This window comes from Passer domesticus, chromosome 2 (genome assembly GCF_036417665.1).
Source record: "Passer domesticus isolate bPasDom1 chromosome 2, bPasDom1.hap1, whole genome shotgun sequence".
Taxonomy (NCBI): domain Eukaryota; kingdom Metazoa; phylum Chordata; class Aves; order Passeriformes; family Passeridae; genus Passer; species Passer domesticus.
In genome coordinates this window covers 107,143,702-107,159,871 of record NC_087475.1, presented here as the reverse complement: position 1 = coordinate 107,159,871, position 16,170 = coordinate 107,143,702, and the positions used below count along the sequence as shown (strand labels likewise).

The 16,170-nt window shown below is 38.6% G+C and overlaps 1 protein-coding gene across 3 annotated transcripts in view; it reads left to right on the top strand.

Annotated features, from left to right (window-relative positions):
* The window catches only part of KPNA1 (karyopherin subunit alpha 1), a 58,655-nt gene that overhangs the window by 31,624 nt on the left and 10,861 nt on the right, over positions 1-16,170 (top strand). For all 3 annotated transcript variants that reach the window (XM_064410383.1, XM_064410382.1, XM_064410384.1), the window contains exons 11-13: positions 1,619-1,744; positions 14,337-14,464; positions 15,196-15,374. In XM_064410383.1, the coding sequence (XP_064266453.1) occupies positions 1,619-1,744; positions 14,337-14,464; positions 15,196-15,374 (433 nt within the window). The remainder of the gene's footprint in view (positions 1-1,618; positions 1,745-14,336; positions 14,465-15,195; positions 15,375-16,170) is intronic.

Genomic DNA, 16,170 nt, shown 5'->3' with positions numbered 1-16,170 from the left:
TGTTTCAGTGTCTTATTCCTAGGAGGAAGATAACATGATTTTTTAATCGTTACAATGTATTTTGTGTAGCTGAATTGCAGAGGCATTGTTGTATTCTTCTCAGTGGCATTTGTTTCACAGATCAGTCATAAAGAATGATTGAGGTGGGATTTAATAATTCTGTTAAAGATCAAACCACAAGGGATCACTAATTCACATGCAATAGAGGTTATTAAATACTGCATAAATCTTAAATTTTTAATTAAAAATCATTTAAACATTTTTGTTGTGCATGATTTTTTCCGAGGAGCATACCATGAGCATTCCTAAAATTCTAGAGAACTAAATAGGTAGCATAGTGTGATAGTCCTGCCCACAGACTGTGCTGTATACTAAAAAAAGTGATACAGGATGCATGTAAAAATCATTAATCAGAAGGAAGAGCCCAGCTTTGAGAGCTGATATATTTCTGAATGTGAATGCAACATACAAGTTTTTCAAGAATTTCTCTGTAAAACCTTGGGGCACAAACTTGCTTTTACTTTTTCTTTCATTTTCAGCTGTTAACAATTGGCAGTGCTTGAACATGGATAAAACCATGAAGTATGCATGAAGAAAAAAAAGAAGTAGTATGCATGAAGAAAAAAAAAATTGTCCCAGCAGACACCTGATAAAATACTGAATCATAATCTTTGCTATTTTAGTCTTAGTGGGGAGTATAAAGATTTTAAGACTGTGGGGCGATGCAAACAAGGGAATTAAGTCCTCAGATTCCATGACCAGAAGTCATGACCATGATTCAGTTTGACTGGAGTATTTCTTGTAAAATTCTGTACCACACTGTACTTTCCAAGGTGCTGCTTTTGCCACAAGAAGCAAAACTGCTGTGCTTCTTGGTATACTCTCCCAATTTTTGGCTTCATTGTTAGAAGTTAGAATTGAATTAAAAAAAAAAAAAAAAGATTTTTCATTTTTCAGTTTTTGAATCTTGTTATGCCCTTGTAGCAGATCAAAAAGTCCTTCATTATCACGTATGACATAATCAAGAGTGCTGTCTTGTAACATTCAAGTTCCCGGGCGTTTTCCATTGTACTTCTGTCATTTAGGAAAAAGAAATTTTGTTGCAGTTTTTCTGCACTGTAAAATTGCTGGGTTTTTGCAATTTTTAAAGTAAGAATTGTCCATTTATAATGTCACTGCATACAACACTGGTCACACTCTGCACCACAGTGCCAGCAGATGTAGAAACAGAAGCAGTTGGTGTTTACAATTGTACAAAAATACAGGAAAATACCATAAATTTTTTTTGGTTATAATGTGCTTAATATCTTCTTGTTTTCACATCACACTGAAATCATTATGAAGGTGTAATCTCTTACTTGAAAAACTTGGTAGTTTTCCTGCAGACATTTGTTTCTTAATTCTTGTTGTGGTGTTTTTTTTTTTTTTTTGTTTTGTTTTTGTTTTGGTTGGTTTTTTTGTGCATATATTTAGTGTTTTTGTTTTTAAAAAACAAAACCTCTGTGATCATCTAATAGAGTATGCTTTTTACATTTTCAAGACATTGTACTCCTTGTTCCTGTGGTTCTTCATCCTAAATTTCTTCTATGGTGTGTTTTGTTTTTCCTGTTGTATTCAGGTAATTCTGAATTGTTCAGCTCTGCAGAGTTTGCTGCACTTGCTAAGCAGCCCAAAAGAATCTATCAAAAAGGAAGCATGCTGGACAATATCTAATATAACAGCTGGAAACAAAGCCCAGATCCAGGTAAGCTTTTCAGCTGTGATTACTAATCTTTGTCCTGCAGACTAGAAGGAACACAGGTGATTTTTTTGCATATAAAGTGCATTTTTGTGTGTATGCACTGTCACAGATGTATATATACTATACTTGTATATATACTATACAAGAAGTATAGTACTGTGTGTAATTAGAATATTTCAATGGCCCAGTCATCTCCAAATTAAAATAACTTAATTTTCTAATCCTCTGCACTTTATAAGGGGGCAGACAATCACAGCAGAAAATGCCAAAACATGGCTAAGCTCAAGAAAATTGTCTTCAATAATTCGCTTTGAGAGTTGCTAAGATACAGAAATTCTCAAGTATGAAAAGAATAGGCTACAAACTTTGAGAATCAAATAATTTCACATATTTCTTGGTTTCACCATCAGACACAGACATACACTTGAAAGTACTTTTTATTTCCGTTTTATGTATTTTGTTATAATTCCTTTTATAATTTCCATAAATGGGCCTTGTAATGCCCCATTGTAGGCATATGTGCTTAGCCAAATCTAAATCTGCTATTTATAAAACTGAACAGTAATGGAGGCTATCTAACACGTTGTTCTGGGATTTGCCCTTTCTGATTACACTAAATGTTGTAAATCCCTTCATATTAAGTGGTAGCACACAGAAGCAAATGAGTCCCATTCTCTTATGTCAGTCATTACAATTAGGCTCCAAAAGATCAAATCGTTGTTCTGAGTCTGGACTGAGCTATCAGGAAGAATTCCCAGGACTTGTCTCCAGGTGGTATAAATGAGAGATGGAATATCTTTTCCTCAAAGAAAAGTCTTTGGCTAGATGAAGAAAAAACAGCTCAATATATTTTGTTTTCCCTGGATATCGGATTTTGTTCAAGAACAGCTGTACTAGGGAATTTTTTTCCTTATCTTTCAGGGGTGTGGTTTGGCCTAGTGGGATGTCGGGTGTTCCCCAAAGCTGCTCTGTGACTCTTCTTGTCAGCTCTTCAGGGGAGAGAAAATACAAGGGAAGTTTCATGAGTTGAGGTTAAGGACAGGGAGAGATCTCTCACCAATTACTGTCATAGACAAATCCAGACTCAACTTGAGAAATTAATAAGATTTATTACCAATCAAAATCAGAGTGGATAGTGAGAAGTAAAACTAATCTTGGCAGCACCATTCCCCCACCCCTCCCTCCTTTCTGGACTTAACTTTATCCCTGATTCTTTTCCTCCTCTCCTTGTCAGTGCAGAATACAATCAGTTCATCACAGGTTGTTTCTGCTGCTGCTTCCTCCTCAGGGAGGAGCTGAAGCCTGCTCCAGCATGGGGTTCCTCCCAGGAGAGACAGTCCTTCAGAAACTGGCCACTCCAGCATGGGTTCCCTCTGGGATCACCAGTCCCACCAGCAAACCTGCTCCAGAGTGGGCTTCTCTCTCCAAGGGGCCACAAGTCCTACCAGGACTCTGCTCCAGTGTGGACTTCCCAGGGGTCACAGCCTCCATCAGGCATCCACCTGCTCTGGGATCTTCCATGGGCTGCAGGTGGATCTCTGCTCCCCCGTGGATCTCCACGGGCTGCAGGAGGGTGTCCTGCCCCACCATGGTCTGCACCACGGGGCTGCAGGGGAATCTGTGCTCGGGCACCTGGAGCACCTCCTGCCCTTCCTTCTGCACCGACCTTGGTGTCTGCAGGGCTGATTCTCTCACATGTTCTCACTCCTCTCTCTGGATGCAATTACTTTTGCCCAATAATTTTTTCCCCATTTTAAATGAGGTGTCACAGAGCTGCTATTGCCATCTCGGGTGGGCTCAGCCTTGGCCAGTTGCAGGTCCATCTTGGAGCCAGCTGGCATTAGCTCTCTCAGGCATGGGGGAAGCTTCTGGCAGCTTCTCTCAGAGGCTGGTCCTGTAGCTCCCCCCACTGCTGCCAAAACCCAATACAAAGAACATTGCCATGTTCCTTCTCTTTTGCAGAAGTATTGGAAAAAGAGATTGTAGTGAATGATAGAATCATGAAGGCTTGGTTTGGAAGGTATCTTAAAGATCATCTAGTTTCAGCCCCTCTGCCTTGGGCAGGTATGCCGTTCACTAGATCAAGTTGCCCATGACCCTATCCAACCTGGTCCTGAAACAGGGCTTTATCTGATAAATACAAGTGTTTCTGTCGAGGCAGTTAAATAACAAATTTAGTTCTGAGGTTTTGTTTTTCAGTTCTTTTTTCCCTCATTGGGTACATAAAGTATTTTTGGAGATTGCAGAGGGTGCATGAAAGTCTGGCTGGAGACATTTGTTCTTTTAGTAATGGCAATAAATGTCAGAAATATTAGACTCTCGCAATATTTATCTTACACATTAGTAACCTAGAAGAAACAATGTTTACACAGAAAGTGAACCAAATCTCTTAATATATTGACAAAAGTAGCCAAGATGTACTTGTTGCCTCTGTTTTCCTTGGAAGGCAGCCTGATTGCTCCTCTTACAATGATGACTCTGGATTACTCATTCTGTGTGATCAGAATTGGCATGAAGTGGTTAACCCTCTACACCTACGGGGTGGAGTTACTTCTCTTTTTGCAGACAATTTGCACAAGACTATGAAAAGGCTGCATATTTTTCCTGAGGAATAAGTGTATTATACCCTTTGCAGGTGATGCTTGGAATCTTTTTGGTTTACACTTCCCCTTATAAAGAACATTCAGCTGCTGAAGGAGCAAGCATAAAGCTTTAATGCCTTCAGTGAGAGCTTCATCTCAGAAGGCATAGGAAATAAAGTTAATACCTTTGTGAAAAATACTTCAGTCTTTGCTAAGATACCTGAAATTCCTGAAAATGAGAGTCAGTGATCATCTAACATTCAGAGATCCTTATGTTAGGAAACGAGTAGGCAAAACCCAAAAACTTAGGTGGAAGGCTCTGTAGGTCCTTCTTGTTTGATGTAAAGATGTGGCTAAGATGGAAGTGGGATTGTGAGGAAAGGAACCCCCTACAGTGGTATTTGCTCTGGCTCTCTTGGTCAGGATTTTGTTTTTACCACTGGAGGTCATGTTTTTTGTCAGATACAGAGAATGATATCTAACCTTGGCAGAGCTCCAAGAATTTTGATTCTGCTTTTATTGTGGTTTATGTGTTAATCTGTGGATTAGCTGAATTTCTAACAAAAAGTGCTGTGTAAAATCAGCAACTGTACCACTGTTTTTTTTTCCCCATGTCAGCAATTGTAATTGCTGTGCAAGTAGCAATGCCCAGAAGGTAGTTACTGCTGCTTGTACCAAGGTAAAAATGTTTTTGACTTTCTATTTCGTGTGTTTCTTATTCTTCTTCTTTCTTTGCTCTTTATCTCTTCAACACCCACCTTTGAAATACAGTATTTTATCTCCAGAAGGGCATTTCTGCTTTTTTTCTGGGAAGTCTAGTAGTATTTTCTGAGGAACAGTACAATCAAATATATTGTCTTAAGTTTGTGTTTTTTCTCAACTCTATTGGAGGGTTGCTTCAGGATGTGTAATTGTATAGGGATGTTCCAAACTTAAGAAGAGCTTTAAAAAGCCAGATACCTATACAAGTCATTCCATAAAGACATATCAGAAGTGACAATGGAAAATAGTTTGTTGTTAGAGCATTTTTTTCCAAAGCTTTTTCATATTCTTGATCTACTGAAGATACAGTTATGAAGAGTCCTAGAGGTAACTTGAATTCTAGTGCACCAGAAGCTATTACAGTAGTGTAATCACTTCTGTAACTTCTTTGTAAGTATTCACTGTACCACGTTGTCCTGTTTTCAAGTGAAGGAGTAGATGCCTGTCCTTGTTTGCACAGTACTCTTGCACCTGGTATTCACTACTCAGGCACAAGTGAGGCTTTAGCTGAAGAGTCCTATCTGTATCCCTGGTAATCCTTGGTCTTCTAAACTGTTATCACGTTTTTATTTGAAAGTGAGTGAGTGAGGATAAAATAACCTCTCCTTTGTTAAATCAGAATTTGCCTAACCTACCTGAACAAAATCATAAGTCTATGCCTGTGTGTGTTTAGGAGTTTTTAACTGTTTTGGGGTATTTTATCACAGATCAGATGCCTTTGTATTGAGAACAGATTAGAATTGCATGGTGACTTGAGAAGGTGAGGTCAGAAGGGAGAGGGAAATCAATGCTATGAGCCATTAGTATTACATCTTAATTTCTAGCAGTGACTCTTTCAAAAGTGCAAAAAAATCCCTTTAACTCTCCATAGAAGAATACTTGTGATTGTGTGCTTAGAAGCTCTCTTTCTCAGGAGTCTGGTATCAAGAAGAAAACAGTGTCAAACAAATCACCAGAATGCATGTGGATTTAAAAGAATCCAGCTTAAAAGCAGCTGCCTTAGGATATGTCACAGACAAGGTTGGGAGTGTGTTGATGCATTATGCAAGTCCAGGGGAAAAGAATGTAAGAAGCATCTTCCCAAAGGTGAAAGCTGTATTTTATTTAAGAGTCCCTTGGGTCCCATTCAGAGTAATTGATCTGTCTTCAAACTCCAAGCACACACTTGCTTTGTAGTGAAAAAATGACTGCCCTAAGTGCATACCCTATACTGACAGTTACAAAAATTAAATTAAAAGCCAGTGTTTCTGATTTTGAGTGGAATATAACTATCCTGGTAATGATGACATGCTGCAAGTTGTGTCCATCATGAGGCCTTGATTTTTGGAACTGCAGAAAATGGCTCGTTAGAGAAAGTTGTGAAGTAAAGCACAGTGGAGAATGCTAACAACATGCTTGATTGAAGAGCTCAAAGTCAGTGTTTCTTGGAAGTAAAATTGGCAATTGCAACTGTGATTGCAATGATTACCTTGTGTTGAAAGGAAAGTACCATCACAGATGTGTAAAAAGTTCCAGAAAGACCCTTGATTCTTTAGTTTCTAGTTTCAACCTAGAGAATGTTGTGTGAGATAGAAGGTGTGATGAAGCCTCTTTTCAGCTCCAGAGGTGATGAATCTGAATTTCTTAGAAAATGCCTTTGAGGTATTAGTTCAGACAACTCCTATTTAATGGCAAAATCACTGGAAACATTTGAGCTGAAAAGCATTTTAAAAAAAGGATTTCTAAAGTTAAAAAATGCTGTTTGGTAAAATGTTTCTTGAAGATGGTCATATGCTAAAATGGATAATAAAAGTGTAGTCTGTTTTTAATTGCTGTGATGATAAAGGATAATTCCCTTCTGGGATGAATACTTGATTTGAATAAGTTCATGGGTGAACCTGTTTCATCTGTGAGTTGAGGTAGGTTTTTTTTTCTTTCTCTACAGGAATTTCACATTGTGATGAATTAAAACATTACTTCTTGAGAAGTGGTCTTCCTTACAGAAGGAATTCTAAGATACTAGATGCAGATCTAAATTAAATTATTAATTCTGCTTTCTTCCCAGACCCTCTATATTACTCAATAGTTGCTACTAGAGGTCATAAACTGGAGCAGATCCAGTGATCCATCCAGTGATGTTTACTGGATTTTGAACATGCACAATCTTTAGCCAGAAATCAGACACAAATGATTTTAGCACACAGTAATTTTTTTCACGTCTGCCTGGCATAGTAACCCACACTTTTGCAAGTTACAAGCTGATCTAGCTAGTGGATTGTTGCTTCAGAACAGTTGGGATGTTAAAATTCTATGGAACTTTGAGTAGTGCTCAAGCCATAATCTAGCAATCCCTTCTGCACACCACGAAGACGTTAAAATATTTTGATGAATCTAATAGGTATTTTACCTAACCAGTATTAACAGACAGAACTATATTTAGTGTTGTCTAAGATTGCATTGGGTTACACTCCCTCCATCCACCCACTGTAAAGTATAGAAATATAAAGTCAGAGGGAAGGACTTTTATATTCATCTCCACTTTCATACTGCCTACAATGCTGTTTGGTAGCACACTCCAAAGGCTTTCACTGCCATTTCTAAAAGATAAAGGCAGCAGCCTATCACTGTTAGATTTGCATTACAACACAAAAAGTAAATTCTTTCTAGCATTAAGGCAATGTAAATTAACGTGCATGAAATGTGTGAAAGTGCGTGCTGAACTTTCTTTGGTGGCTCTTACTAAAGCACAGGAGGTGTGGGGTTTTTTCCCCACCAAAGGTGGAAGTGAAAGCCTTTCAGAGTGTGTTATCAACAGTGCCTAGGCAACAGAAAGATGTGGTGGAATGCAGCAGTCTTTCCCCTCTTTATTTCTGTGCTTTCAAGGTTTGGGGTGGATGTGTATATCCTGATGCAGTCATGATTGTCACTAAGTGTAGTTTTTGTTTGTTAATTTCCTAGTTTGTATACAGCTTTGCTGTACTTCAGTGGATAGCTTCCCCAGTCAGGGAGAAGGGGAACTACATCTTCCTGGGAGTCAGAAGGAGAACTGCACAACTGAAGCTTAATCCTGACTGTCGACCCTTCTGAAGGGTATGAAAGGCTATCACATACCTCAGAAAATGTTCTGTGTCTTAACTTCGCAACCCGTTGAAAAGCTATGGAGGGCAGTACATCAGACACAATCTTCCATGTCTGACAGTGAAGACATCATAGGAGTTCTCTGCTCTTGACAGGTTAAGAAACTTCTCACTTCTTTTCTAACATACCTTAAATTTTCACAAGAACATCTAGAAGTCTGGGTATGGATAGGCATGGTAGCCACAGGATCTGTGCCATATTTTTCCTCCTCTAGAGTCTCTTAACCTTGCAGAAGAGTGAAATGGGAAAATGTAGCAAATGATGTATTACGTGTCAGTTTTAAAAACTCTGGAATGAAATGCATTTTTACAAAATGTGGTGAAAGTTACAAGCTCAGATTTTTCAGAAGCTCTTCTCCAAAAGGACCACTGGGGACCACTCCAAAAGCAGTGCTGAGGATATGGAAAAGAAGTTACATGATGCACACAGAGCTGTGGTTTATACAGGCATCAAGTTGCCTTAAATATAAAGTGTGTTTAGTTTGTCATAGTTTGCAAGTAACCTAAGAATCTTAACATGCTGTTTGTGGTAGTAGAACTTCAAAAAGTGTATTCATTAAGAGCAAAATATGTTGTTGCTGACAAGGTCTTATTAGTTTGCAGACTAGTGAAAGCCAAAGATTAATCTCTTCGAGGTTTGACTTTGTGTTTAAGTACAAAATCTGCTTTCTGCATACCTTATACCACACTGAGGGTAGCAGAGCTAGAATACCTTCAATTTAAGAAAGGTATTCTTAACCTTTGATAACCCCTTAAATGGGGTTCTTTATTCTATCTGAAAACCACAGCAATCAATGGTGTGTTACTGCCTTTGGGAGGCTGTTTGGTCTGTTTGGTTTTTTCTTCCTTTGGTTTTTTTTTGGGTTTTTTTTTTCTTTTTTTCTTTTTTCTTTTTTTTTTTTTTTTTAGGATTGACTGATCCTAAAAGCAGGAGAGAGCTCAACAAGGTGCTGCTCATTATATATTGTAGGTGCTTCCTGATGGCAATAACAGCCTTGTGTAAACTGACTGGAAGTTGGCTTCGTACACAGTTTGGATGATAGGCTTAGATGTCTGTGTCAACAACATAAAGGTTCATTAGAGCTGAGATCTGAAGTGCTTCCTCTCTGACTCTAGGAGGGCAGTGTTCTTTGTTCCCATGCCATAGTGTGAAGTAGTTGCAGCTTACAAATATTTGCTAAGTCATTTATGAAGCAGTTGTAAATTGAATAAATAAATAAGGTAACTGGAAAAGAAGTCACTGAGAAGCTTCTATGAACTAAAATTTCCAGCCAGGAGGGGGAGATCATAGCAGTAGGGCTGTGTTGGCAGCTGCCAATTATAGGGTGACGGTAATTTTGATTTGTTAAAGGTAATGTGAGAGGTTGCAGGAGCAGGAAAGAAAATCACAGTCTAAGACTTGTTTGCTTTCACATTTATGTGATGAATATGTGGTGCCAGCACGTGCACACTAAATGTGTGTGTGTGTGTTTGCATATCACAAGTGATTTAGGTGTGGAAACCCAAAGGGGGAGAAGCAGATTCTCACAGGGCTCAAAATATAAATTTAATATACTATGGCTGAAGACCTCCCTAACAATGACTGCAACCTATTTAGATTAAACATCCATGCTGGTGTAATGAAAAATTCATTACTGTAACCTAGCTTCACTCTTTAAGAATCCAATACTGTGAAGTGAAGAAACTCGATTAAAATAAGACAGGTACAGTGTTTCCAAGAGACAGGCAACCCTCCTAGAGGACTACACCACTGGGATACCAGCTATTAAAAAAACCACTCCAAACCAAAACAACATACACAACCCAATGAAACATAGAAAAGTTGACACTTTAGAAGTGAGAGTCACATTTGATGAAGTACTGAGCATTAGAAATTAAGTTTGAAAGTTTGTGTTTCAATTAAAATTCAATTTCAGTTAAAATTCAGTTTGGGTTTTCTGAAAGACTTGTAATTGCAACTCCAGATGGGGTTCAGTTCCAACAAATACCAATGGATGCAGCTGGGCAAAAACTTCAGTGTTAGTTTAATGTATTAAAGGATGGGCTTTGGATTGCCTATTGTGCAAAAAAGAGATTTCTAATGCATTTTGTAGATAGCACATCTGTGCCTAGTAGTGGCAGCCTAAAACATTTTTATTTCTTTCATGTTTTTAAAATTCTTGTTGAACTGAAATCCTCAGCTCTGTTCCTTTGGTTGGAAAACTGTACTTATCTTGAGCATTTTCTATGCACTACATTTCTTTAGTCTTAAACACACTTCCATATCAGGCACACACATTATAGGAATGCTATAAAAAAGTAAAGTAATTTGAATTAAGCCAATCTAAGTAGTTAGAAATTTTAAGTGCCTCATCCTGCTACAGTTCTTTAGGCTTTGCTCTGCCTGAGGCTTGCTTTTCTTAAAAAAACAAGAAACCAAAAAACAACAGCAAAAAAACCCTCACTAAATCAAATTCTGTTTTAGCATTTACTGTTTTATCACTTAAAAGAAGTTTGTCTGAAAGGGAAACATGACCTGTTTCCGCAGTAACTGTTGTTCCCACATAAAATGTCATAGAGATGGGAATCCTTAGGCATTCTAAGTGTGCTTTCAAGAGTTACTGCTGTGGGCAGGCTACAAGTCATCAGGTGTAAATATAGATGATGCCTGGCAATTACTCTGTATTGATACTTTATTGTTTCCTCCTTTGCTGACCTTAACTAGACTTTTAAAATCCAGTGAAATATTAAGGTTAAAGCAGACTATTTTCTCACCTAGTTCATGTGTTTTTTTTTTTTTTTCCATAAACCTGAGCTCTCAGAGTTTCAGCTGTTTGAGAGGGTGCTAGTGGAAAAGTGTTGTGGTGTTACAGAGAGAGAGTTGAGAACCTTTCACTAACACTCAAGCTAGGGTGAGATGGCAACACTTATGTTGCCTGTCAGGCAGCAGAAAACATAAAAGTATGCTGGTAATCATCTGGTAATCATCTCTCTTGAGTCAGTCTCTTTGAGAGAAGTGCCTTATAGAGAGGCTGTGATTCATTGTGGTGCTTTAACTTGTTCTCCTTAGTTGAAGACAGCCAATTTCCTTGTAGAGCAGAAACGAAGCAAGGTCCCCATAGCCTTTTATGCAATAGAAATAGAAGTAAGAGCACTCAGCCAAGAGATGAGAGGTCTGGATTCAGTTCTTTCTGAGAAGGTTCAAGTGTGTATTTCTCCACTCTTAAGAGTAATTTTACCCACTGAACTGAAGCGTCCAAGCACTGAAGCAGAGTTCAAAGTTGATTGAGTCTGAAGAAAAACAATAACAATCTTTTGTGTTTCTCCCATTACTTGCTCTCCTGTTGCTAGGTCTCTTTATTCTGAAATTATCTTACTGTTTACAAATTTTAAGTTGAAACATTTTAAGGTAACTTTTTTTTGGCAGTAAGAAGACTCAAGTGTTAGTTACTGCCTGTCGGATAAGGTGTGCTGATGTAGTTGCACACTATCATGTAACATACTCTGATTTTAGTACTTGTTATAGAAGTTGGTTTTGAGAAGATGCTTTCTAAGGAAATGAATCTTCTGTAAAAGGATTGTTTTGGGGAAAGGATTTAAGAAGTGATAATGAGATTTTTTTTACTTGTTTTTTTGCCACAATAGTAAAATCCTAATGCCCTCAAATAACCCTATCCTAGATCTATATCAAGATCTTTCAATAGGCAGTGCTTGACATCCTGAAACACATTGTTCTTCTTAGGGCTTCTGTCTCAACAACACCCTTGTATAGAATTCTCTGGACTCATATAAAGGAAAGTATAGACTGAGAAGTTCCCTTTCTCCTCTCCATCTGATGAGAACTGAAGTTCACTGCTGAAAACATGTATGATCTCACTCTCTAGGTGCATGGTCACAGTTATCTCAAGTACTAGTGTTGGTTCTCTGCTCAGCTGCTGTCCATGGCTGCATCAGGAGCTCTTTTAACTCCCCATGCTTGGGTTCTACTCGCTGGCTGGTTCAGCTTGATTCTCACAAACAGATGAACATGTTTGTCTTGGGCTTGCAGACCCATTGAATATCAGCACAAACCCTCTGTCCATGCCTGGATCCTGGACCTCCCAGTTGCTGCCCAGTCAGTTTGCCATCAATCTAAGTACACTGTGGTCTTCCATCCCCACCACTGCTTTTGGGGGTAACATGAATTCCCCCACCACACCCAGCAGGTGCCGAGGCAAATGGGTTCTGTGACCTGCAGCTCCTTTGCAGCTGAGATGCTGGGATGTTCATTAGACTTTGCTCCAGTCCCTCTAGTAGCTGGCATCCAGGCATGTGGGCCCTGTGGGCTGTGATCCTGCCCCAGTGGTTGATGCTGAGACCTTCACCTGCTCCAGTTGCAGGTGACCCTTTCATCCAAGACTTGACACCAGTTGCTGACCCCAAATTCATGTTTTATGGGACCTGCTTTCATGGCCTGTTTTGTTGCTGAGACACCCCCACCCACTGTAGCTGCTGGCCCCACAGACACAAGGGGTTCTCCTGAGGTCTGGTCCAATTTCTGGCCCAAAGTGAGTTGTGCTCAGTTGCTAGCACCTAATCTTTACAGTGCTCAGGTGGCACAGAGAGTGGTTATGTGGTAAAATAGTTAAGAAAGATTTGTTATTAAGTTTTGCACAGTTGCACTTGTCCCTGTCATCAGCTACAAAGTCCAGGCTGGCTCTCTGCCTGTACTTTCTTAATGACCTATTGATTAGTGACTGGAACCTTTTCTTCTTTGTGATTGTTTCCTTATCCCTTGTCTATCGGGTTTGTGTCACTGTGTGTCTTATTTATTACTTCCCTGTTATTTGTATCTGCCTTTGAGCTGGAAAGGTCCTTGATCTGATAACCTTAATGAAGCAGATGCTCTCATGTTCCAAATACCCTACAGTGATAATTTCACAAATTAATTGGGTTTTTTTGCAGTAAAATATGTGAGGGGGTAAAATGCATCTCTTTGTAAGATACTTTATTGTATCTTTTTTGATTTTTTAAAATAGCTGGCTCCTGTTTATGACCTAGCACTTTCAGTAGTCATGTTCTAAAATTTCATTTAAGGATAGTTTCTGAAATATTCTTGGCAATGCACAAATGTAGTACAACACGGCATGGTGGAAGTAATAGGTTCCTTGAGGACCCCTGATATCAGGAGTGTGAATTCTTTGGCAAAGGAGACAGTGTTCATGGACTTGTTGGTACAACTGAGAGGCTGTATGGATTTACAAAGCAGAGGCAGTGTGGTGCCCAGACAAACAGGAAGGATAAAAGAAATATCAAACACTTGTTTTATTTTTACTGGGTTAGCCATTCACAGTATGAATTGACTGTAGCTTTTTGTTGTATGTAATCTGTTTTCTTCTGCAGACCTCTGTGCAAAGGATCTTTTTGGCTTTCTTTGGATTTCCCTTTGTTACTTTTCTAATGATTTATGCTTGTCAAGTGGTAGATTAAAAAAAGTCATTCTGGGAACTTGCTTGTTTGAATGATCCTTATCAAAAGTGTTTCAAATCCTTGTCATAGGTGTGTAACAAAACTGGTTTAATTTTGGTCTTATTGCAAAAGGCTGTTTTCAGAAGGAGTTGCCACAAACTTAAAGTTTCTGCCCAAATGCTCATTTGGCTTCTATCACTTTGTTGAGCTAAGCAGAGAAATCTACTGCCAAACCATCAGTGCTTTGACTTTTCTTCAGGTGATTGCTTGTTTTGAGCAGTTCTTACATGAACAATTTTGTTCTGTTGTCTCACCCACTGGAAATGTATTATGGCACACAGGCCTATGAAGTTTAGGGGATCTTAATGACTTAATGGTTTACTGAATTAATAGCTGAGAGGTTTACTACCTGGAAAAATAAGGGAAGTATTGCATTTTTGTGTCGTCAGGCTATGATTAAGTAACTCATTAGATATGGCAGTCACTTGAGTCTGAATGTGTTTTGAATTCATTTAGAGTAAGAACAGACCACAGGAATAAGTATGGTTTTGAATGTAAAGCTGAAAACTGATTTATCAGTTTTGGTGTTTGATAAAGTGACATTTCATTGTTTAATGCGTTATACTGGGCATGGACATTAACTAACTCAGGACAAAGAAATTATTTCTAATTTGTATTTTGACCCTGCCATGTCATTTGTTTTTGCAGACAGTCATAGATGCCCATATCTTCCCAGCTCTCATAAATATTTTGCAAACGGCCGAGTTTCGGACAAGGAAGGAAGCTGCTTGGGCAATCACAAATGCCACATCGGGAGGCTCTGCCGAACAGATCAAGTACGAAATGGTTTAAATCTTTCCATGCAATAGGCTGAGTTAGTGTTTGTGCGAGAAAACAAACTATCAGCCTGGAAAATGAAAAAGCTTTCACTGTGCTTTCAGTGCTGAATCCAGAGACACCATGTTCTTGTTATGAATTTCATTCCTTCAGGGAGAAATCATGAAAGTATTTCAGCTGTAATACTTATTTACATAATTGAACCATTTGTATGTGAAAGAAACTAAATGCAGCTTTTAAACTAACTTCTGAGGGGTGTAGAGTATAACAGAGTGCAGTAACAGTCCGGAGAGGAATAGCTCAGCCCCTTGGACAATGGCATCATGTGCATTGTTTCTTCTGTTTAGCTTATACCAGTACATTATGCTTATATGCAGTTTTGTATTAAAAAAAAGACTTCACAAGCATGTTAAATTAATATAATTGCTCTTTATAGAAAATATTTATAAGTTACCATTATAGAAATATGGTTTATGGTGCAAAAAATAAAGTATTATTTCATAGCTATATGGAGAGAGTGAGACAGAGAAAGGATTTTAAAGTTATTTTCATTATTTCAGCAAAATTGACTAGATAGAAATGAATGTATTTAATTTCTCTAATTTTTCCAGTCAAGTTGATACTTTATCTGATTGTTTTGATTTGTTTGACGTTCATACTAAGTGCTTTAATGGCTACGCCAATTACAATTTTGCAGACAATTTACTGGGTTCCATATGATATTTTTCAGGTATTTAGTAGAACTGGGATGCATCAAACCACTCTGTGACCTCCTTACAGTAATGGACTCCAAGATTGTGCAAGTAGCTCTGAATGGGCTGGAGAACATCCTGAGGCTTGGAGAGCAGGAATCCAAACGCAGCGGCAGTGGCATTAATCCTTACTGCGCTCTTATTGAAGAAGCATATGGTATGAGCAAAACACCTGGGGAATTCAGAGCATACTGAAATGGTCACAAAGTCATTGGAGTCTCAGCAGGCCCTCTTCTCTTAGTCCCCTTGTTACTGTTACTGGAAATAACCTGTTCTTTGATAAGTCTCCAGAGTACTCCATCTTCTACATTATCTTTTCTGTGTATAGATTGGAGACAGAATGTGCAGATCTTCTTTTCTTGACTCATACAAAGTAAAATGTATTAACAAAAAAACCACAATTCCCAGCAGTAGAGATTTACTAGAATGGCTAACATTGGATTTCTTTATAGCATCATTCCTTGCTTATTATTTTTCTTTGTGTCTGACTTCAAGGCTTGAGTTTGCCCATGTGCTTTAATGCCTGCCCAAAAACTGGTTGCCTGAGTTTAACTGCATAAACTAGAAAATGGAGTTAGGAAATGCAGTCTCTATCCTTGGAAGTCTGGAATACTTGTCCAGACACATCAGATCTTATCTGGTGTTGGTTAGTACTGCTGGGATGGGCTGCAGTTTGGACTAGATGATTATCAGAAGTCTATTTCAGCTTACACGTAGGAGATTCTGTAGTCACAGTCTTCATAAAGACAGCACTGTGAACATGCTTTTGGGAAACACGGTCCTAAAAGTCTCTTCAGAAAAAGTCTTTGAGTTTGAGGCCTTGTTCTTTACTCATTCAAGCTTGTTGGTTTAATTTTGAAGTGAAAGGGTAGAGAGAAGGTACGAAACACATGTCACAGTTACAGACACCTCTGTAGTTCAAACTGGCTTTCCTTGGTTCTGGAGAGTACAAG